Source organism: Quercus lobata, chromosome 12 (genome assembly GCF_001633185.2).
Source record: "Quercus lobata isolate SW786 chromosome 12, ValleyOak3.0 Primary Assembly, whole genome shotgun sequence".
In the NCBI taxonomy this organism is placed as follows: Eukaryota; Viridiplantae; Streptophyta; class Magnoliopsida; order Fagales; family Fagaceae; genus Quercus; species Quercus lobata.
In genome coordinates this window covers 13,256,745-13,280,709 of record NC_044915.1, presented here as the reverse complement: position 1 = coordinate 13,280,709, position 23,965 = coordinate 13,256,745, and the positions used below count along the sequence as shown (strand labels likewise).

At 37.0% G+C, this 23,965-nt stretch overlaps 1 protein-coding gene across 2 annotated transcripts; it reads right to left on the bottom strand.

Moving 5' to 3' along the window:
- Positions 1 to 12: 12 nt before the first annotated feature.
- On the bottom strand, positions 13 to 21,150 carry LOC115971997 (flavin-containing monooxygenase FMO GS-OX-like 4). Of its 2 annotated transcripts, none has more exons than XM_031092129.1 (7): positions 20,448 to 21,150; positions 19,977 to 20,047; positions 18,447 to 18,599; positions 18,050 to 18,132; positions 17,801 to 17,936; positions 17,520 to 17,693; positions 13 to 380 (listed from the first exon to the last, which is right to left on the bottom strand). In XM_031092129.1, exons 1-7 carry the CDS (start codon positions 21,016 to 21,018, stop codon positions 225 to 227), a joined length of 1,344 nt encoding a protein of 447 aa, XP_030947989.1. In that variant the 5' UTR covers positions 21,019 to 21,150; the 3' UTR covers positions 13 to 224. The 2 variants fall into 2 exon arrangements, with proteins under 2 accessions (XP_030947989.1, XP_030947988.1); XM_031092128.1 differs by lacking the exon at positions 13 to 380 and adding an exon at positions 16,765 to 17,169 and having other exon boundaries at positions 20,448 to 21,148.
- Between the last annotated feature and the right edge of the window lie 2,815 nt (positions 21,151 to 23,965).

Here is a 23,965-nt window from a genome sequence, read left to right as displayed (position 1 = left end):
TTCAATTTCATTTCAAAGAATAGATTCACATTATTCTTAACGTACATTACTACTCACATTACGACTCAGAAAAGTGACTAAACCAAGGGGAATAGAAGCCAACGATAGAAGGGTGATTTGGGTTGTGGCATGTGAGATACAATGGAAAATGGTGAGTCTTGAAACTTGATTGAGGAAAGACACATCTATTACTAACTTGATTTGAGGTGTGCTTAATGAAATCCTCATAAGCTTCCAAACACAAGCAGAGCTTCACATTCATTGCGGTAAGAGTCAAGATAAGGTAGTTTGCTCTTGGTAGTGATATAAAACATTTGCATTCTCCAATCTTCAAACGCAGGACATCCACACCAACCCGCAAGCCAATTATTGTACTCTACCTACAAAACAACATCAAAAATTGTAATACCAGGAAAAAAAAAATTAAAAATGAAAAGGAAGGGTATTTAAGTAAATTTCTGTGGGGTCAATTTTATAATTAATATTACTGAGGGAGATTTTAGAAAACTAAGTTGAAACCCTAGCCGTATATACTCTAATTAGGTTAGAGTATAACGATAGATATTTTTTAAGGAGGACTTTTAAGTTTATTCAAGTAGAGAAAGATTGATGACACACTTGAAGAGTCTAAGAAATCTCATATTTTGTCCAATCTATATTTTATATAAAATTATAATATTTTCTAAGAAATCTCATATTTTGTCAAATCTATATCTTATATAAAATTATAATATTTTTATGTGGGTATTTTTGGCCATAAAACTATCTAAATATCTCGTGAGTTTTATGCTGTAAACGAAGAAGGATTTAGATTTATATCTTTGCTATTATGGACGCTAAGAGCATCCACATCAATCCATGGATAGTCTTGCAAAATACATAAAGCAGCCATTTTTACACATTTTGGCCAAAAAAACACCCACTGAATTGTGCAAAATATACACTCGGCTGTGTAAATGAACAATAACTGTGTATATATACACGGTTACTGTTCACCGTGTAAACGATTTTATTTTATTTTATTTTCTCTCTCCTCTATCAAACTACTTCTCTTCCCCAACCATTACAACAACCAAGCGCGTCAGAATCAACTGAAAATTAACCCAAACACATCTACTGAAAATTAACCAAAATCAACCCAATATCAACTGAAAATTAACCCAAAATCAACAGAAAATTAACTTAAAATCAATTGAAAATTAACCCAAACACATCTACACAGACAAATCTACATAGAGATACACTTGCTCAAAAAAAAAAAAAATGCAGAGATACACAACAACACCCACACATAAACAAACCCAAACAGACAAACAACAAAGAGAGATCGGTGCTTATCGGAACGATCGGTGCTTGACTGGAACAATCGGAGCTCGTGGGTCTTGCTTGATCGGAGCTCGTGGGTATGGGTCTTGCCTGATCGGCGCTTGTGGATCAGAGCTGTGGAGATCAGTGCTTGCCTGACCGGAGCTGTGGATCAGTGCTTGTGACCAAGATGGTGTGGATTAGACCAAGAGGGAGAGTTGATTCAGAAATGGGTATAGAGATGGAGATCGGTGGATTAGAGAGGTGTTGTGGTCCTTGTGATGGCTATGGTGTTGATGGAGTTCTTGCTCTAGTGCTTCTGGGTTTTGACCGTGAGAGAAAGAAGAAGAAGGAAGAGGAAGAAAAGAAAGAGGAAACGACAGAGATAAGGAAAAAGAAAGAAAGAAGAAAGAAAATGAGGTATTGGAAAAAGAAACGGGTAAGTAAAATAATATTAAAAAAAGAATATAAAAATATTATTTATATAAAATATATTGTATAATAGATGAACTGATGTGAGTGTTTTATAAAAATAGATGTGTAAAATAGAAAAAGTAGCTTTTTCCGTGTAAAATAGATAATAAATTTACACGAGTTGGTGTGGATGCTCTAAGTAGCTGTTCCTATCTCAAAAATCTAATCTTTTCTAAGACTTCTATTCCCTTAACTGCGATAGAAACTGCAGATTTTTGTGTTGTGTTAAGATCTGTTTTGGTAGGTGTGAAGTTTCTGCACAATTTTTCTTTAAAGAATAGTGACTTAAGTACTAGACTTGATGATATACAGAAGCCTAGTAGTCTAGGCATGCTTTGAGGTCTGACATAAACTCACATGCTTTTGAAAAAAAGGGAAAAGAAAAAGAATGGTGTGATGGATTCGTAAATGTCCTGGTGCTTTGATTTTTGTATGATATAGTACTTAGTTTGTCCTTTCTCAGAAGAACTAATGGTGGCAAAAAAACACACACACACACACGTATAGACCCTATATGGTTGTAAGTATAGCGTGTTCCACAGGTTTTATTCCTAGGGAACTATTTGTGGCAGAAAGTAAAGAAACAAAAATATTATGACCATGTGAGTTTGGTGTAAGAAACAGGGGATTGTTGTTAGGCTTAGCTAGGAGACAGAATTTATATGGATAAATTAATGATAGTTCTGAAATATATAAGATGATATTTTTAGCAGTTTTTCTTCTAGTTGGGTACCATTATAAGTTTTTTTTATTTAAATTATTTGATTATTGAGTAAATGGTATTTATAAAATTGTTTTAGCTGATATCTAAGGATTTTAGAAGAAGTGGTTGGGAGAAGTTCTTTGTGGTGAGCTAGCTGATATAAGTAACCTTATTCTAATTGAGTTTTATTTTGCTTATATTAATGTATTTTTAACTACTGAAAATTGTTTATAATTGTTAGAATTTTTATTTCTATTGTATTACTGATTTCAAGTAAAGAATTATTATAAATATATTTTAATACTGAGTATATAATTTTTTATATACATACTTCAATAAGATATATTTTTGTTAGAAACTATGATTTCATATATATAATTATGGACAATCTGACTATGAATTGATTTTGATATCCAGCCAATGGGGGTTATTCATTGGTACTCTGATGCCTAGTCATGGGGATATAGCGTGACCATAGTCATAAGATTGTTAAGAATATGAATTATGTTTGAATATTTGAACTATTTTGAGTCCTTAAACTACATATGTGATTTTGGAAATGTTTGAGTATTTGAACTATTTTGAGTCACTAAAACTGCTTATGTGTTTTTGGAACCTATTGTAAGTTATAGCTTTTGATATATGAAAAACTGGCTATTTTCTAAACCATGATATATTTGTAAGATTAAAGTATGTGATCTATGTGCAACTTATTATATTAAGACTATGAGATTTCTTCAGCTATTTTGAAAACACATAGTAGTATATTATAACTTTTGAAAACATATATTACATCTTTTACTTTACAGATCTATTGCTTGATAGAGCTTATTAGGACTTTGGTTACTTATTAAGTTGTCAACTCACCCCCTTTTTCCCCTCCAATTTCAGATTGTGAAGAATAGCAAGTTTTGAGAGTTCTGATGTTGTGTTGTGAGCAGGGAAAGAAGTTTAGTAATTTTGGAATTAGATGGCTATGTAATAGTCTTATATCTTTTGGCCAATTTCCTTTATTTAGGCTATTCTTATTCTCATTCTCTTATTATAAATTTGTCACTCTCTCCCATTTTATGCATATTTTTTTTCCCACACAAAAAGGTTACCTCTCTCTCTCTCTCTCTCTCTCTCAATTTTTTATTATTATTTTGTTTGATTTTTTATGAGGTTTGTACTCCCATTGTAGACCATATTTGGGGAAAAATCATATTATAATATGTCCATAATTTGTGTTGTTGTCAGGTTTTAGTTTATTTGGAAAACAACAGAATAGTCTGGACAATATAATGAAGAACAATTAGTGCAATTGAAGAAGATGGTCATTGTGTAGTTTCATTTCACTGTTTGTAAATATTTTGTTTAACAAATTAGCACCAAATTGTTATATCTTTATTAGATGATGTTTTTAGATGCTTGAGTAATTGTTTTAAGCATTTACGAATATTTTGTTTTGTTTATCTTTCTTATCTCATTAGTGTATTCTTTGACGTTTTTAAGATATTTATTTATTTATTCAATTTTCACATGTTGGATTAGATGTTAGATTAGATTATGACAGTATTAACACAATACTTCTTCTTTTTTCAAAAAAAATTTCTCTACTTTTTTCCCCTTTGTACTCTTAGTTTTTAATTTTTTTTATTAAGAAAAAAGAGTTACAGTCATTTTCTATAAAGCTATAACCAACACTTTTGTTGGGGAATAGCGACATATTTATATTGTGTTACTTCAAAACCTTATTAAAATTTTTGAGTCTAATTATAAATTAGATATTTGGCTTGATCACATCACATTTGAAATGTTTTGGAGAATATTTTGAGCAATAATTTTGTAGGTAATTCATGTTGTATGCTCATTTTGTGATTGTGTAGAGAATAGTTGTATGATGTTTTTGGTTTGTAATTTTGAAGTTGTAAGGACACGATTCATAACGAACCGTAACAGTGTTAAGTTCATACGTAAAAAGGCCCAAACAATATCATTTATAGAGCGTGGGTTTGAAAGGCTAGGCCTTAGTCACCAAACGGTGGGTTTTTCGTGGTGTTCATACATGATTAAGTCGTTTTCGCCCTAGGAGTCTTTCTCCTGGAGGCGGGCTGGGAGGCTTTGGTTTTTGGCCATTTTTCCCAGCCAGCTTTCTGGATTGCTCCTTTTCCTTTTATACTCGCATGTGTTCCTTATCCTTCGTCCATGTGTAGGATTGACTTTTCTCAGGCTGATACTTGTCCCATCAGCCCATACCCAGAGTGGTTGGGGGTGGTTGTAAAAGCTGAAGAGTATGACTCTGTCAGATGCAGAGTATTGAATGGCAGTAAGTGCAGCTTTCCCTTTGTCCTTGGTCGTTAAACTATCCAGGGTGTCCTTCCCTATTGACATAGATATTTTTATATTTTTTCCAGACTATTTCTGTTCCCTTTTTGTCCTTCCTTCTAGGGGAACCTCGGACATGCCGAGGACTGAATCGTCCTCGGCTGTATCCCAAGGCCATTTCGTACTCGTATTACCGAGCCTAGGCTATAACCTTCCTCGGCTCGGGCTTTAGGCCCCAATGAATAAATGGGCCAGGGCTACAAACTATTGGGTCAGGGCCGCAAACTATTGGGCCCCACAATAGTCCCTCAAAATCCTGCTGTCTGACCTCTTGGTTGGAGAGGAGGATTTTGGTAACGCCAAGCCTTTATTATGGCTCGTTTAACTTTGTCTTTCATTAATGCTGGTGTCTGTTCATCTTCCTAGGAAACATATCGGACTACGAGACATTTCTATGAATTCATTCACAATGCGTCCCTGCCGTTTGATTATCCGAAACGCGCCTTTAATGACTTCCATTTACGAGACTATTTAAATTCGACGGTTTGTTGACGATGTGGGGAAGTGGAACGGGTACATTCTCGTTTACAGATTTTCTTGGAAACCTGGACAGATTAAATACCCTCCGTTTTGCCCTTCATATAAGAAGAAAAGCAGGAGGCTCTTTCTTTTGGACAGAGACCCTTTTCATCCTTCTGAAATCTGAAACCCTTAGCCTCCTCAAGAGTTTACTTTATCCGCTAGTTGCATCTTAACTTGTGATACATTCGAGGTAGGAGTAAGTAATGAAGGAACCATACCCTTTCCAGAAAAACCATGTTCTTGCGAAACTCAAAATGGCTCGGTCAAGGTAGGGATGGTAGAGACTCAAGATCTTTCTTACCCTCCTTTTAGCCAAAATCCGAAGCAGGGGCTCGTCGCGTCAAACTTTTGGCGCGACTGAGCTGGGGTCACCCATTATCAGTACCAGCCGCTCTCTTACGAGCATATCTAACATGGCACCAGCGTGTTAGGAGTCAGGACTGACGCATGGACAAAATATCCCTACTTCTTCCTCTCTTCCTTCACTGGTGCCTCCTTTTACCTCTCTTTCTTCTTCTTTCCACCGCCAGATCCATCCTGGCGCTTTTCCTTCTTCCTCTTCTTCTCCTCTTTCTTTCTCTTCTTCTCCTCCTTCTTTCTCTTTATCTCCTCCTTCTTCTTCTGAAGAAGGTCCTTCTCTCAATATGGGTGCTACTGGGGCAGAGTTTGGAAGGACTTCGGAGACGAGTTTAAAAAGACATCTGACTGTTTATTTGTCATATTGCTGTTGTTGTTGTTGTTGTTTTTTTTTTTTTTTTTTTTTTTTTTTTTATATTGTTTTTGTAATCCACCTTCTGTATAGGCTGGTTTAAGCCCTTCTTTGTACGTTATAATACCTCTTTATATTAATAAAAGTCGTTATTGCTTTGTTTCACATGTTCTATCTCTTTATTTCTGAAATGGTTACACCGTGAATAGACATACCATCTTGTGAATTCTTTTTATTTTTACACTTTGACTGACGTCTAGGACCGAAATCCCAGTTAATAAAAAGGTCTTACTTTGTGTTTATTGAACTATCCGACTTAATAATACTGAATCGAACAAATGATACTTAGGGTTGAAACCCATATTAAGAAGAAAAAGACAAGATATTATGATGAGCTTATTGGGGCGGTCTGGCACAATACCGCCGACCTAAGGGCGTAATACTTAGGACCGAAATCCCTTATCAAGGAAAAAGGCACTATTATGAACTTAGGGGTGCTGTTCGGCACAGTAATACCGACTTGAACAAATGATACTTAGGGTCAAAACTCTTGCTAAGGAAAAGATATTATCATAAATTTAATAGAGTTGTCTGGCACAATAATGTCGACCTGAGAAAACAAAACTTACCCCAAAATAGCCGATATGACAACTGAATGCTCGGTGCGGTGTAGGAGGTAATCATCCGAAGACATATAACCCAAAAATGAACAGCCCCTCCAGGCTGCTGAGCAATAGGGTTTCACCATCTTCCTAACAACTTTCATAGCCTTAACCTTTTTCTAGTATTTGAGCTGAGGATTGAGCAACTAGAAATTTTTATTTAAGTAGCTGACCTTTCCATAGGTTTGAGTCCGAGGACCATGCAATACCTTGGTTCTGTCCAAAACTTCATTTTGATAAGTAGTTGGTTTCCCCATAGGTTTGAGTCCGAGGACCATGCAATACCTTGGTTCTGTCCAAAACTTGATTTTGATAAGTAGTTAGTTTTCCCATAGGTTTGAGTCCGAGGACCATGCAATACCTTGATTCTGTCCAAAACTTCATTTTGATAAGTAGTTGGTTTCCCCATAGGTTTGAGTCCGAGGACCATGCAATACCTTGGTTCTGTCCAAAACTTGATTTTGATAAGTAGTTGGTTTCCCCATAGGTTTGAGTCCGAGGACCATGCAATACCTTGGTTCTGTCCAAAACTTCATTTTGATAAGTAGTTGGTTTCCCCATAGGTTTGAGTCCGAGAACCATGCAATACCTTGGTTCTGTCCAAAACTTCATTTTGATAAGTAGTTGGTTTCCCTATAGGTTTGAGTCTGAGGACCATGCAATACCTTGGTTCTGTCCAAAATTTCATTTTGATAAGTAGTTGGTTTCCCCATAGGTTTGAGTTCGAGGACCATGCAATACCTTGGTTCTGTCCAAAACTTCATTTTGATAAGTAGTTGGTTTCCCCATAGGTTTGAGTCCGAGGACCATGCAATACCTTGGTTCTGTCTAAAACTTCATTTTGATAAGTAGTTGGTTTCCCCATAGGTTTGAGTCCGAGGACTATGCAATACCTTGGTTCTGTCCAAAACTTCATTTTGATAAGTAGTTGGTTTTCCCATAGGTTTGAGTCCGAGAATCATGCAATACCTTGGTTCTGTCCAAAACTTCATTTTGATAAGTAGTTAGGGGAATTAGCCCCTCGGATATGACATGAGACTTTGGTTTTAGGGTATTAGCTCCTCGGCCGAGCCCTTAGAACCATCGGTGCGGCTGACGCTACAAAGCGTAGCCCCTAGTAAAGAAATATAGCCTCTAGTGGAATTTTACGTTAGAACACTATAATCGGTTGTTAGAAATGACAAGGGAACTGTCTCGATCTACCGCCCATGCCAACACACAAGCCTTCCCCACAGACGGCGCCAATTGTAAGGACACGATTCGTAACGAACCGTAACAGTGTTGGATTCATACGTAAAAAGGCCCAAACAATATCATTTATAGAGCGTGGGTTTGAAAGGATAGGTCTTGGTCACCAAACGGTGGGTTTTTTGTGGTGTTCATACATGATTAAGTCGTTTTCGCCCTAGGAGTCTTTCTCCTGGAGGCGGGCTGGGAGGCTCTGGTTTTTGGCCATTTTTCCCAGCCAGCTTTCTAGATTGCTCATTTTCCTTTTATACTCGCATGTGTTCCTTATCCTTCGTCCACGTGTAGGATCGACTTTTCCCAGACTGATACTTGTCCCATCAGCCCATACCCAGAGTGGTTGAGGGTGGTTGTAAAAGCTGAAGAGTATGGCTCTGTCATATGCAGAGTATTGAATGGCAGTAAGTGCAGCTTTCCCTTTGTCCTTGGTCGTTAAACTATCCAGGGTGTCCTTCCCTATTGACATAGATATTTTTAGATTTTTTCTAGACTATTTCTGTTCTGTTTTTGTCATTCCTTCCAGGGGGACCTCGGACATGCCGAGGACTGAATCGTCCTCGGCTGTATCCCAAGGCCATTTCGTACTCGTATTATCGAGCCTGGGCTATAACCTTCCTCAGCTCGGGCTTTAGGCTCCAATGAATAAATGGGCCAGGGCTACAAACTATTGGGCCAGGGCCGCAAACTATTGGGCCCCACAGAAGTTGTTTAGGATTGTAATTTATAGTGTTTTGTTTGTTTTATGGATTAGTGATTGTTTTAAGTTATTAGCAATTATTTTTCATTGTTTATTTACTAAATAGAAGCCTTTCATATACCCTCTACTATAAAACTGAAATCTTATAGTATTGAATATATATTTCAATTGTAACTGATGTTTAATAAGCTGCCAAAAGCCCCAAATTGTTACAGATACAAATATATAAGTACATAAATATATCTTCATGTTTATGAGTTTGAATGGATGTTTACGTAGCTTCTTTATCATTTAGTCTTAAGTTATTAGCAATTTTTTTTCGTTGTTGTTTTTGTGAATAGAAGCCTTTCATATACCCTTCACTATAAAGGCCAAATCTTATAGTATTAAATATATTTTATCATTGTAACTTACGTTTAATGTCCTACCTCATAAAGTGTATCATTATTGAGATGTCTTAATTTGAATTGATTTGTTCTGCATAATTCTTATTCACCAACCTAGCAATGCTTTAATCAATATTATAGTGTTTTCATTAGCCACCATGCATTTCATGTATCTAAATGGTCAGCAAATGAGGTGGGCACCAAATAAATTAATATGGACATTTGAAAAAGTTTTTTTTAAAACAAAAAAAAAAAAAAATTTCCAAATTTTATATACTTTTTAATGATACACAAAATTTTATAATTAATTTTTATTAAAAAATAGTATTTTTTCTACTTTTTGAATTCCAAAGAAAAATTGTATTGTTTTCATTTTGGTATGAAAAAAAATTATATATATTGCATTTGTGCTTGTCTCTATAATAATTGAAAATATATTATCTATACTATTATTTAAGGGGTTTCCCCTGTTTGGACCATTTTTTTTCCCAAAATACCCCTTTAGCCTATATTTAAGTAGGGGAAAAACTTGGTAAAAATGCTTCTTTAACTCCCACTAAAACATTGCCTACAAAATATGACCACTCTCCTAATGGTTTTCAAATTGCTTTATCCATTTATAAAAAAAATATTAAAATTAAAACAAACACACATTTCTTTGTAAAAATACATATGCCATACTATTTTATAAAATTAAAAAAAAAAATCTGCCGTTTTAAATATCCCCATTATCATTAAGCTTTTTTTTTTTTTTTTTTGGAGGAGCATTATCATTAAGCAGTTATGATCACGTTGCTTTATTTATTTATTGTTAAACATATATTTCAAGTTTTTAAGTTATCATTCAAATTATAAACTCCTCAATTTTAGCTAAAACTTTTTCTTTTCTCTCACTCTCTCACGTTTTTTTTTTTTTCTCCACGTTTAAAAAAAATATATAATAGCTTCTTCTTTTTAATTAGAGAAAATAATGATAAAGATAATTAGTCAAAAAAAATTGTTCCAAAATACCCTTACAACCGACATTTAAGTAGAAACAAAACTTGGTAAAAATACTTCTTTAACTCCCATGTAAAACACTATTTCAAAATAGGACCAAACTCTCACAAGTCACACCCTCAAATTTTATCTGCTTAGGAAGTTTAAATAATAGGGTGAGATAAGTAAATTTTATTTTGATACTTTACTTCCCCTTATTAAACACTCTATTGCCGCCAACCTCTTGAGATTTCCTCCAAATGAAATTTCCAATTTAGATCTCCAACCTTTTTGTTTTCCTTCCAACCTTCACCTCCCACTTCAGTTTTACACATCATGTTCAGTTTTTATGGTTTTATTACATCCACATTTTTTTCAACCAAATTACATATTTTAAAAGGTTCTCGGTGTCAAAATGGCCATTGAATTTCATGATGATCCCTTTTCAAAAATTGTATATATGTTATAAAATGAAAACTGTCCGTGAAGGTTTAAAAGTTTTAACAAGGAAATTTTCATATCATGTGCTCAATTTTTTAAAAATGTTTGCATAATATTTTGTCTAAATTTTTGCAGGTTTTACATGTTTCCTTCCAAGTTATGGCAAAAAGTTCAAGATGAACAATTAGAAGTTACTTTTCCAACCGTTAGTAAAAGTTTTGATAAGGAAATTTTCATATCATGTGCTCAATTTTTATAATTGTTTGCATAATATTTTGTCTTAATTTTGCAGGTTTTACATGTTTCCTTCCAAGTTATGGTGAAAAGTTCAGAATGAACAATTGGAAGTCACTTTTCCAACCGTTAGTAAAAGTTTTAATGAGGAAATTTTCATATCATGTGCTCAATTTTTTTCAATTGTTTGCATAATATTTTGTTTTAATTTTTGCAGGTTTTACATGTTTCCTTCCAAGTTATGGTGAAAAGTTCAGAATGAACAATTGGAAGTCTTAAGGTATTCGGGGGTACCCAGTTTCTCTAGCTGTTAGGGTTTAGGGTTTTCCTCTTTTCCTAGCCGCCTGTAGAATTTTGTCCCTAGCATAGTCTAGGTTTTGTCTCCCTTCAATCCCCGTTGAGGTTGATAGGACGGACTGTTCATGCTCTGTTTTCGAGGACTATTTTTTTCTGGTGCTCTGTTTTCATGGAGTACTTTTTTCTGGCTTGGTGTTTCAGTTCTATGGCAGGTTTGGATGAGATGTGGGCTCGTTTTTCTCTATCAGAGGAGGAAGAGCGTGGTGCAGAAGTATCACGACAAGAGGATGTAATTATACACAGGTTGGCAGGCAAATTCCTCACCAAACAGGTCTTGAACGTTGATGCAGTAGCTCGCACGTTCAAACCACTGTGGAAACCTATTGGAGAACTCAAGATTCGTGATGTGGGGGATAACATTCTCTTTTTTGAATTTGAAGACAGCCTTGATCTCCAGAGAGTCCTTGAGCTTGAGCCCTGATCTTACGATAAAAATCTAGTGGTTTTCCAACGAGTAGTAGATGCCGAATCGGCCCCTCTGCTAGATTACTCTCGCAACACCTTTTGGATGCAAATCAATAACGTCCCAGCACACCTTGCTACTCAGGAAACAGGTGAATCAATTGGAAAAACACTAGGTTAGGTGGTGCAAGTGGCTGATCCTGAAGACAACGGCTCACTTTGGTGCTCTCAATGGTAGCATAATTCAATTGATTTCAATCGTCAATGCATAACAAGCCTTATCATTGCGGAGCTAGGATTTCAGTTTAGGAGAGTAAGATTAAAAAATAATCATAAAAAAGAACCTATATTATCAATCAATATTAATAATAAAATTATAAACATCAATAATTGTCATACAAAATCTATTAAAATTTAAACAATTATAAAATAAATTTGGGGGGAATGAACTCAATTCCGGGCCGAGGCTGAAAGGGCTTGAAAGATCATACTTGAAAGGATGGGCTAGACCCATCCCTATGAGTAATAAATGGAAATATCCCTAGACGATTCCCCCGAAGTTCTAGGTATGCCACCAACATTGAAACTCTTGTCCGAGGTCATAAACATGGGTGACCCTATAGTAGGCAAAGGAAGGATCCCGAGGAACCAGTCCCTCTTTTAGTCGAGATGCCACTCTCACCTGATATACCTCGGGAAACTCCCTAAAGGGATAAAGATTACAGAGATTGTCACCTCCGCATTAATGAGAGGTTCTCTACCTAATTTCTTTCGAATTAAATATGTATAAGAAACCTGAACAATACAGACACCTGCCCCCCCAAAAGTCCTATTTCAGGATAAGGGGGGGAACCAATAGAAGAGGGGCAAGTATCCAAAAAAATCTAGCTAGGAGCAAGCCCGTTAGAGAGATAAGGGAAGATAAAATGCCTATAAATGGGGAGGAGGTTGCAACAAAGAGATGGACCGAAAAATTAATTGTGCAAGTCATTTACTTAGACCGTATATTAAATTTCTATTTGTGGGTTGAGTTTCTGATGCCCACATAATTAAACAATTGTAAAACATTCCTTACTATCAATCATCAAAGTAAGAGATTACTCTATATAAATAAAGTTTAGACATTTAATTTGATTCCTCAAAATAAATTGAGAAAATAAATTTTAACTTTTCTTTCTCTATTCTTCTAATTATTTAAAATTTGGATTTATGATAAAACTCAAATTTTGAAACTATGAAAATGCAAGAAATGAATGAGAAATAAATAATGGACACTTTTTGCTTTAGTGCCATACAAGTATTATAAGAGTTGGATTTGAGTTCCTGGCCCAAAAAATGGATGGACTCAGGCCCAACAAGCCCAAAACAATGAATTTGTAGAGAGTGCGTTAAAAAACTGGGCTAAAATGAGTTGGACAACAAATAAAGTAGGCTCAAATGACAAGAACAGGAAGATATATTGATTTAAAGTAAATAAAATCGTCATCGGTACAGTCCGAGGAGATTAGTTCTTATATGTTTATCACAAGTTTGATTACAGCTTTGGTTCCTAATTGCTACCATGTTTCTCTCTTTTTCTAGATCCCCTCTCCATGAAGGGTCTCTTCCATTATATAGTTCTCTTTATACGATCTTGGCCCTCTACTTGTTAATCATCCAAGTCACTACTTGAGTGCTTGTCCCATTAGACACCCTCTCAGACCCTTTGTGTGTTGGGGTAGCCAATGCAACACTGTTTAGGGGTCTTCTCCACATTTAATACAGCCAAAAAGTTAGTTGCAGAACATTCAATGCGGTGGTTGCAGCTTTCTCCTTAGATATTTTAGGATTCCTCCCTATCTTGTGTTCTTGTAATGCTTATCCATATCAACAGAATTTTCCTGGAGTGCTCCCCCAGACGGCAAATTAACTCTTCTGACCTCGGCTTTGGTTAGCTGAAGAGGCATTCATCCTTGGCCCGCCCTCTTGGGCCTTTATGACCAAAATTAACTTCTTCATTTACTAACATGGACTCCCTTGACAATGTTTACTTCTTCTCGGATGACTTTACGTCCTCGGATTGGGCCTCAGGCCCAATGTATACATAGATAATGAGCTCCTGGGCCTAATATCCCTACAATTATTATTGTGGCGGTCAAAAAGTAGGATAGGTCAATAATGAGTCAAAACTTGCTACTTTTGCTCACACAATTAATTTGAAGAGATGGGATGCTTAATCAACCTAGAATACCCTTAATTAGAAGGAAAGAATTAATTGGAGTTGATGGAATTAGCTTTAAATGTAAATATGCGAGTATGGATGAGAAATAGACTCAAAGGGCTTGTATTGAGCTCCTTGGGTTTAGTCCGAGGTAGTTGTTATAATTGGTTTCAAGTTCTTAAAAGTGAATCCCCCCCCCCCCCTCTCTAGGGCCTTCCTTGCCTTATATAATCATCTAAGTTGGATCTTAGCCTTGCATTTGGAGGGTCAGGGTTCAATCCCCTTGATACTTGTCCCATTAGGGCCTTACTAGAAGGCTTCTACATTAGGCTATGAGTTGTGCTGACACTGTTTAGGGGTCATTTCCTCATAAATACAGCTAGTTAAGTAGATTATGAGCATTGAATGCGGAAGTGATAGGTGTTTTATCTGTCTTCTTCCCTTCCTAGTTTGATGACAAACTTTCCTTTTCATTCTTAATTTATGCCTGAAGGCCCTTAGCATTGGTTCCCAGCCCCTCGAGGACATGTTGGTATCCTCCGGTCCTCGGGCGTTATAGTCTCCCTGCACCTGCAGAAGGTTGCTCATATCTTCTCGAGGGTTTACTGTCAATGCCTTTTAAGGTTCGTACTCTTGGCATTGTCCTTGGCCCATGTACCCATGTCCTCGGATTCTTGTCCTCCCACAATTATTATTATTATTTTGTGTAAAATTTGAGTTCCACATGCTTAACTTGAAACGAAAGGAAAGAAGTTTAGATAAGTAAAAAAATAAAATAAAATAATAATAATAATAAAAGAAAGGAAAAAGAAAAAGAATATTGGTCAAAAGTGTATATAGGTTTGGTAGCATTTATTTTGTGTTAGGCTCATTGTATAACTTGGGAGAAGTTGTTTGAGTAACACCACAAAATCTCACAATATTTTTACAATAAATTGAGATATGAGTAAATCATCAATCAAAATAAAATAAAATATATTTATTTTGAGATCCATCCTAACTAATATCAAGAGTATTGTGAAAATATTGTAAGATTTTGTTGCATCTCTAGACTTTCTCAGATAAAGATGTGTATTTTATTTATTTTTTATTTCATTTTAGGGTATGGTTTGTTTGTTTGTTTATACTTCATAGTAGAAATGTTTCTTTTCTATTCTAACTTTAGGAGCAAACTCAGCTTTATAGAAATATATGAAGGGCTTTTGTGGGAGGAGTCAAGGGGGGTAGGTGCCCCTACTCACCCCCCCTTTCGCTCTACCCTTGCTTACCACCACCTACAGCAGATTGAGTGATTTGCTTTCATTTTAGTCATTTTAGTTTCCTCTCCCCCCCCCCCCCCCCCTCCTAATAAATTTTCAACTATGTGTGTTACTCTGATTCTCAACTTAAATTTGCTTGTTACCTTTTTTTAGGTTGCTATTTGTTGGGTGCATTCGCAGTTGTAGGGCATATATAGTCATGACGGGTGATCACATCGTAATATGATACACCCTCATGTATGCAATAACCTCAATTGGTGGACAATGTTGCTTCACATACCTTGTATTCAGTAAAGAAAGAGTGAATTTTGGGTAATGATATGACTCTTGGTTAAAGATATATTTGTTCACTAACATGTACGTCATTGACAAGGGGTATTAATTTGTCTACCACTACTATAAGTTTCATTGCATTTGGATACAATCAATCTCTCTGTTTTTCTAGTAAATTATGCCTATGATCACCACTCTAGCGAGACATCCATCAACAAAAAGTAACAATGCAAGGTTCTAATGCATTATATTTTACAATGCAGAATCTACTATATGGATTGCGATTTAGAACTAGAGTGGTGACACATCATCGATGGCTTCTATTGTCGATACAAAGAGGATGTAATTACGTTATGCAGTGGTGAACCATTGTCTTAATGGCTACACCATTCCAGATTGAGAAAGAAGAAGAAATTAGCCGAGCAAAACAGGTTTTTTTGACAAAAAATGTGGCTAATGGTGACACCCACGAATAGATCAAATTGTGACGTTGTGGCATTATGCAGAGGTGCAGTACAAATAGGCATGACACAGGTTTGGACTACAGAGGAGAAAGAAAATGTGCAAAACTAAAGCACAGTTTTTCATTCAAAGTGGGCTAGATTTCTAAAACGCTATGTCATTCTTTGAGGATCATACTACTTCACTTTTAATGACTTGCAATTTCATTACTCAATGCTTAAAATGAAAAAACAGCGATGTCATTTAGGTGCACCATCTCGACCTGGATGCAGCCCGATAAGTCACATATTGGGATCAAACCAAATCTACTTGAGCGATTTTGGGTCAAATAGATATAATATGACCTGATTTGAGCTCGACTTGACCTTATTTTAGTAAATTGGGCCAAATTGCTCATTTTAAATCTGAGTTGAGCAGTTCAAACGCCATTTTGAATCTTACTAAGTGGGGAACATTTTTATAAGCCTTCCAAGTTGTATTTTCACTTTTAGGGCCACTACAAAAATTCTTGAAATTGGAATGTCCTTCAGTCCATACGATTTAGGATATTGTATATAAGTTTTATTCTTTTTCAAAACTACATTAATAATTCATAACAATTATAGTTGAAATTATATTATTTGATTTAATTATGTAGCATGATTTTTATTGATTATATATATATAGAAACATATAATATTATAAATTTCTAAATTCAACTTTATAGTCAAGAACTTGTTTACAAACACAATATTATGCTTCTTTCTCCAAAAAAAAAAAAAAAAAAAAAAAAAAAAAAAATCTTAAGTGTTGCCTGTTTAATAGTCAAGCTTAAACATAAGCTTGTGTTTGACTTGTTTACTAAATAAACGAACACAAAGAAGAATTTTTCTGAGGTGAGTTTAAATTTTTTATGAATAGTTTAATTTATTTACAACCTTACGCTCCTATAATTTTTTTTTTCTTTCTCCTTATTTGTCCTTGTTCATAAAAGACATGAGTTCTCACCTTGCATTGAATTGTATTGGAATTGTACTGGTAGATGTATATGAAACAACGTCAGGGCTTTTCTAATAAAAAAAATACATGGTGTTAAAGTACAAAAAAAATTATGTTTAATGCTACATCTCATTATTTAATTCATTTCAAAGGAATAGATTCACATTATTCTTAATGTACATTACTACTTAGAACAATGACTAACCAAGAGGAATAGAAGCCAACAATAGAAAGGCGGCTAGGGTTTTGGCATGTGAGATACAATGAAAAATGGTGAGTCTTGAAACTTGATTAAGGAAAGACACATTTCTGATCTATCACTAGCTAACTTGTTCTGAGGTGTGCTTAATGAAATCCTCATAAGCTTGCAAAACCAAGTGCTGAGCTTCCCATTCTTCGCGGTAAGATTCAAGATGAGCTAGTTTGCTCTTGATAGTGACCAAAAACATTTGCATTCTCCAATCTTCAAATGCAGGACATCTACACTGACTCGCAAGCCAATTATTGTACTCTACCTGAACAACAACATCCAAAATATTTTCTCACCATGACCAAATTAATATTAAGTAAGAAATCAGAACTAGAAGAATGAAGTCTAATTGCCTTCACTAGCCAAAAAATAGCTTACCTCTACCTTAGCTGGTCTTTTACTATTAATCAAGTCAGTTTTACCAGACACATACTTTCTATTGCTAGGCACCAGTGAGGCACCCTTATGGTGTTTTATTATGCCAGTTTGGAATAATTTAGCAACATTTATATGGAAAATAGGTCATTAGCCACCATACCTAATGTTAGCATGAAAGTTAAATAAGGAAAAATGAAAATCTGTCATGTTGTAGGCTCCTGAATTGACCAAAATTACCAGATTATCACCCAAACAATGAGTGTATCGCTTTGGAGTGCCAAAAGTTTCAAGTGATGAGTAGAAGGCTTCAACATCTCCCATCATCTCCTCTTGTGATGGAAGCGTGAATCGATTAGACAAAACACCACCTATCCACTTGCTTTGTAATTCAAACATGGGAAAAGGAATGGCCTGGCATCAACCAAATACAAAAACATAACGTCCACCATTATATAAAATTAAATTAAAGCTCCAACCATAAACGAGGTCAAGCTATATATTTTTAGGTAGGGATATACCTTCCAAGGTAATCCAACAAAGGAGAGCCGTGGAGCCAAGGCTGGTGGAAACATATGCTTGTATAGTGGCCCAACACGATTGTCATCCGCAGTCACAATGCCATTGGTTTCAAGAAAAGGAAAATGATACTTGTACCTTGAAAAAATAAATAAATGACTTTTAATTACCATTCACTATTTCATTTTTGGTTCAGTTTTGGACCAAAATTAAAGCCAAAGCCAGATTATTGGAGTATATATGCAGCATACCCTGTACAGTGTAGAATGATGTCAGCAATGACAATGCTCCCATCTAGAAAATTTACAGAACCATCTTCACATACATCTTTTATCTGCATCATTTAAATTAAGGTTAGTATTTTCAATTAGCCTTTCTTGTAATCAGTGATTCAGCATTACCTTATTATTAGTCCCTAGTCTTCTAATTCAACTTGGGATGTCTTAAAGCATGATCCTTTTTTAAAAGTGAACGGAAACTTTCCCAACATACTCTTTATTTATATATAGTATTTCTTTTTTATATATGCTAGACATTTCATCAAACAAATTGAAGATTTTCTAAATAGAACCCAAAAAGAAGAAAGAAAGAAGAATTACTTGATTGACACATCCTGATAGCCACTCAATTGCATTGTGGGTGACTTACCATAGGATGAAGCCACATATTATCATAGGCAGGCTGTTTTCCAAACGTTCCATCTATGACCGTCCGAGCTGCAATGTGGATTTCTTTGGCAACTCCAGCTACTTCCCAAGAAATATCGAATGCACTAACTGAATTCCCAATCAAAACTACAACCTGTTGAAAGCAGGAAATGGATAAGGTAGGCTAAGCTAATCACTTGTGCGGGGAAAGAATTGAAACCGAAAAATTATATAATGATCAGTTAGTTGTAGCCTTGTAGATACATGATTGGTCGGGTAAGATTTGTTATTCAAAGCATATTAGACTTTATTTACCCTAAGTAGTTTCTACACATTGTTAAATTTCTCCTAATATCAGAGGAATATAAGAGAACATGTTTTGTTAAGTGGACTACTAGAATTGAAAGTTTCAAACAAAATTAGGCACTTCATGTGGCATGCTGCAAAACAGTCTCTCCCAACCAAGCAAAACTTGTTCAAACGGAATGTCCTTGATGAAACTCAGTGTAGTCATTATGAGGAACACTTGATAGATTGTTTACATACCTTATGGTTATGTGACCAGGCTCAATAATTAGTGTGGTGGTTAGAAACTAGCTTCCTCAATTTATTTTAGAAGAAGTTTAGATCGTTTGTTGATTTGGTTAGAACAGACTGTACAGTGTTCGAACAAGCTCCTCGTCTCACAGTGGCATTATTTTTCTAAGATCACCTGGATCCTTTGACAAAGACGCAATAGGATCAGAGAAAAACAACCAAAATGGGCTTTATAGAAGTGGCATCGAAAGCAAAGGAACTCCTCATTGAATTCCTTGATGTGCAGTGGAAATTAATTAATTAGAGATGTCCAGCCGAAGTGTCGAGTCAAATGGAACCCTCCAAGTGAAGGAATGTAAAAGGCAAATTTTGATTGAGTGATTTTCTCTGAGTTCTCCCTATCTGGTATTGGTGTAGTGATTCGAGATTATTGGGGGAATATAATAGTAGCCCTTCGCCAAAAAATCATGTTACCTCACCCAGTTGATTTGGTAATAGCTAACTGGACAGTAAGTTTTGCTCGAGAACTTTACATTTTCTAGGTAGAGTTCGAAGAAGATAGTTAAAGAGTTATCACAGCAGTCAACAACCAGATGCCTTCAAAAACTATGTTTGGTCATGTAATTGAAGAGATTTGGCCTTTGTCAGGTGCTTTTCATAAGTGTAGTTTTGGACGTGTAAAGAGGGAGGGCAACTAGCTTGCTAATTCCTTTTCTAAAAGAACCGTTCTTAATCCATGGGTAGAAGATCTACCTTCTGAGCTGAATGTTGTACTCCTAGTTGATTTAGTTTATTTATAAAATATTTTTTTAACGGTTCATTAAAAAAAAAAAAAGGTGAAATAATGGAAATATTTCTCAAAGTAGAAGAAGTCAACTAATGGAATTCAAATGGGAATCAATTTACAACTGCAGTATAATTATTATTTTTTGAAATCATCCGGTAAGCTTAACTTACTATTCACATTCAAAAGGGAAGAAAATGTGGCACATACTTGATCTCGAAAAGGTTCTGGATCACGATAATTGTGGCTATGCATTTGCTTCCCAGACCACTCATTTATTCCTGCCACAAAATACTAATAAAAAAAAAAAAAACGACCAAATATTCTCAAAACTTATTTTATCCTTCAATATAGCTCATTAAAATGATATTTTTTGATGAACAGCTCATTAAAATGATATATACTATACTAACAAATAATATAAAATATTCAATTTCTCTCTCTTCTCTCTTTCGTCTCTACTTTTTTTTTTTTTTTTTTTTTTTTTTTTGGTTTATGATAACCAACTGTTCATAGTTAGAAAAAAAAAAAAAAAGTAAAAACCCACCCGGCATGTGGGTGGGTTTTGGCTTCTTGATTGCTAAAATGGGAGGTTCTTACACCACAGTGTTCTAAGCACACTCAAAATTAGAAAAAATAGTTTCTAAAAAAGAAAAAGAAAGGAGCAGTTAGGAAAAATACCAGGAATATAGGCGACACGAGGCTCGGTGAAATGGCCATTGCATACAACAACAGCGTCAAATATCTCATCCAATTCCAAACCCATTTCTTTGCCTGACCTCTGTTTTGATTTTATTTTCCATTTCTCCTCCTCCTCCACCAATCTCACGCGCACTACCTCCGTTTCAAACCTCACCAACTCATCAATCCTGAACTCGCGCGTGAAGTCTTGCAGATACATCAGAACCTCTCGGTGACCCGGGAACCGTCTCGGGTCTCTATCCGGGTCGTCTTTGGGGACGAAAGGGTAGTCCCTGAAGCCCATGGCCTCTCGGGGGATGTTGGTGCGGAGGGAGTCGTAGAGGCTGGAGTGGACCGTGGTCCGAGTCGGTTCGAGTCCAATCGGGTCGGATTCGACATTCAGGGTGTAGACCCAGGTGCCGCCAACCTGGTCGCCTCGCTCGAAGACCACCACGCTGTGGCCCTCGCGGCGGAGCTCTCGAGCAGTTACTAGGCCTGCGGCGCCGGCGCCGATAACTGCTACGTGGCGTGATACGATTGGCTGGGGTGCGTGTCCTGGGCTTCGAAGCATGGAGGGAAAACCTGCGAGCGACGCACAGGAGATTTTGATCTGTGATGAAATTAATGTTACGTTACATATTCATTCAGTTTAATCCATGGGAAATCATTTGTCTTCGACTTTATCTTTTTGATAGACAAGTATTGTCATGTCAAAGGAATTTTTTTTTTTTTTTTATTTTTTTATTTTTAAAGGAAGTCTTAATATATGGTGTTTACCTCACAATGATAGTTACTTATTAGGGCTGTCCACGGGTCGGTCCGGGTCGGGTTTGTGCCCAACCCGGAACCGACCCGATCATTTCGGGTTTTCCATTTTTAGACCCGTCGCCGACCGTGAACGGAGTCGGTTCGGGTGGTCGGATTTTCGCCGGGTTCAGATCGGTCCTCGATCGGTTTCGGGTTGTGTGAATATCTGCCGAATTTTGCCAAAAGTCGCCGGATATGGCGAGACCTGATCGGACCTTGACGAGATCTCGGCGGATCTCAAAGAGATCAAGCCGATCTCGGCGAGATTTGGCCGGATCTCGATGAGATCTCGGCATATCTCTAAGAGATCAGGCCGAATCTCGACGAGATCTCGCCTAAGCCTTCGAGGTCGGACAGAAAATGGACGATTTTCCTTCGAGTTCAGGCTGGATCTCAACAGATCGGACAGAAAAGGTGCGATTTTCCGGTCAGATACGGTCGGGTCGGTTAAATATCGGTTTCTCAGCCTCAAACCCGCCAACCGACCCGCCGTTTTCGGGTTCAGGGAGTAGAGACCCGCCGCCGACCGTCACCGGCGTCGGGTCGGCCGGTTATCAGGCCGGATCGGACGGTTGGGACGGGTGGGTCGGGTTCCGGATCTGGATGGACAGCCCTATTACTTATTATTGGACTTGAACACCCATTAATTTTTTTTTTTATATATATTAGAATTTAATATCAGATTTGTTATTCAATTATCAAAAGCATTACTAATTAGATTTTACCAATTAAGTTAACTGGAACTTGTCGTGAGAATTAGGTGAAATAATCAGTTAACACAAGGTTAAAGAAGAGAGAGAAGAGAATATGACACAAGAAATTTACGTGATTCGGCAATATACCTATGTTCACGGGAGGCGACAGAATAAATTTTCATTATAACTGTGAAGATTACAACAATGACTTAAAGACACTCTCACACAAACCCAAACCCCAAATACACCCTTAGTTCTCTCACAAATAAATAGAGTACACCCTATTGTATTTAGACAAAATTGAAAGGCTTTTAGAATAATTTCCCAAAAATTGAAGAGACCAATTTGATACCTGTAGGCTCCAAAGACAGGCTTGTTGGGCCAAACCACTATTTGGGCTCACAATTAATTTATCTGGTGGGCCTGGATATCCTATCTTGGGTTGTCCTAGGCTAAAAGACCCAATGAGATCACTTTTCTCTCTTTCTCAATGTTATCTTCTCTCTATCTCGCTCACTCTTTTCTTTCCTCAGAATTGCATCCCCCAACTATTCATTCATTTCTCCAATTTATAGCCTTTGTTAATGGGATGATCATCATTATGTTCTCCCTTAGTGCAAAGAAAGGTCCAGTGCGATGAACTTAAGTGGATTTTTTAGGTATGAGTGGTTTTGGAAATGGTTCCCACTTCAGTTAATGTGTTCGGCAGCGGAGTTTCCTAAGGTTCTGCCGAGCACTTGAATGGCGATGTGACCGGGCAATGTGACCGAGCATGTGTATAGTGCCCGGAAATGGTTTCCCGAGCATCCTGTAAGCGGGGCGTACATAGTCCACCTTTTAAGTGTCCAGACAACGCTCAGTTCACATTGGTAGTTATTCATGGGTTTGGGCCGGGGTTTTTGTTGATGTGAAGGTTGGACCTTTGGCCCATATCATTGATTCATGGTCCAAGGCCTAATATGAAATTGGGCGTTAGGTGCCATACAATAGCCCCCCCTTGATTCGTCCTCGGCCCCTGGGAACGAATCAAGGAGTCAGAGAGGCAGTGTTTTGCCCGAGAAGTCCAACGGATGTGCTTGGGTGGTTACAGCGGTCCATAAATGCACTCCTCAAAAGACGCGTCGCTTCAGACCCTGCAGCTCTGCCGTCATTATCACCTGGCAGTTCACAAACCGAGGCGTGCATGTGGATTGCTCTGGGCATCTCTAAGGTCACTCCCTTTTTACTTCATCATTGCTAATTAATGTCACTTATTGCACACCAATTGATGCTTTCCTTGGCTCCTATAAATAACTCATCTTAATCCATTTTCTCACTTTTCACTCTCTGTTACTCCGAAACTTCTCTCTGTCGAGCATTCTCCTGCGCTCCAGTCCACTAACCCAAAATCCTCATCTCTCTTAGAGCCAGAAGTAAGTCTTCTTCCCCTTTCCTTTGTTTTTATTTCCTTACCCCGAGCCCTTTTTTATTTCTAGTCATAGGATGGGTTTTGCTTACCTCTTGAACGCCGGAGCTCCCTTAGCCGCCTTTAGGCAAGCCTTTAGCGTCCCTGATGATGTGGAGTTGGCTTATTGTCACGAAAATGAAATCGCCCTCCACAGAGAGGCAAGCACGGCCTTTTTCCCGCTAATGTCCGTCCTAGAAGGCAGGGTCAGGTTTCCCATAGACCCACTTCTACTTAACACCCTTAAATACTACGGATTGAGTGCCGACCAACTTCCCCCCAACTTTTACCGGGTAGTGAGTTGTGTGGGTAGGCTGAACCAAATGTTCGGCTTGCAATTAGACCACCACGACGTAAACCACATGTACAACCTTTATGGAAAGAAGAAATCAAACTACTACTTAAAGACTAGAGATAACAAAGTACGGCTGATTTCTTGTTTACCGGACTCTAATAGGAATTCCTCTGGGGAATATATCTGGGTGCGCGGCAATTGGTTTGCCGGTAACATCCCTCCCCCTTTGTCATGGCGCGAAGTTGCTTCGTCCTAACCTTCAATTCCTCATGTTTCC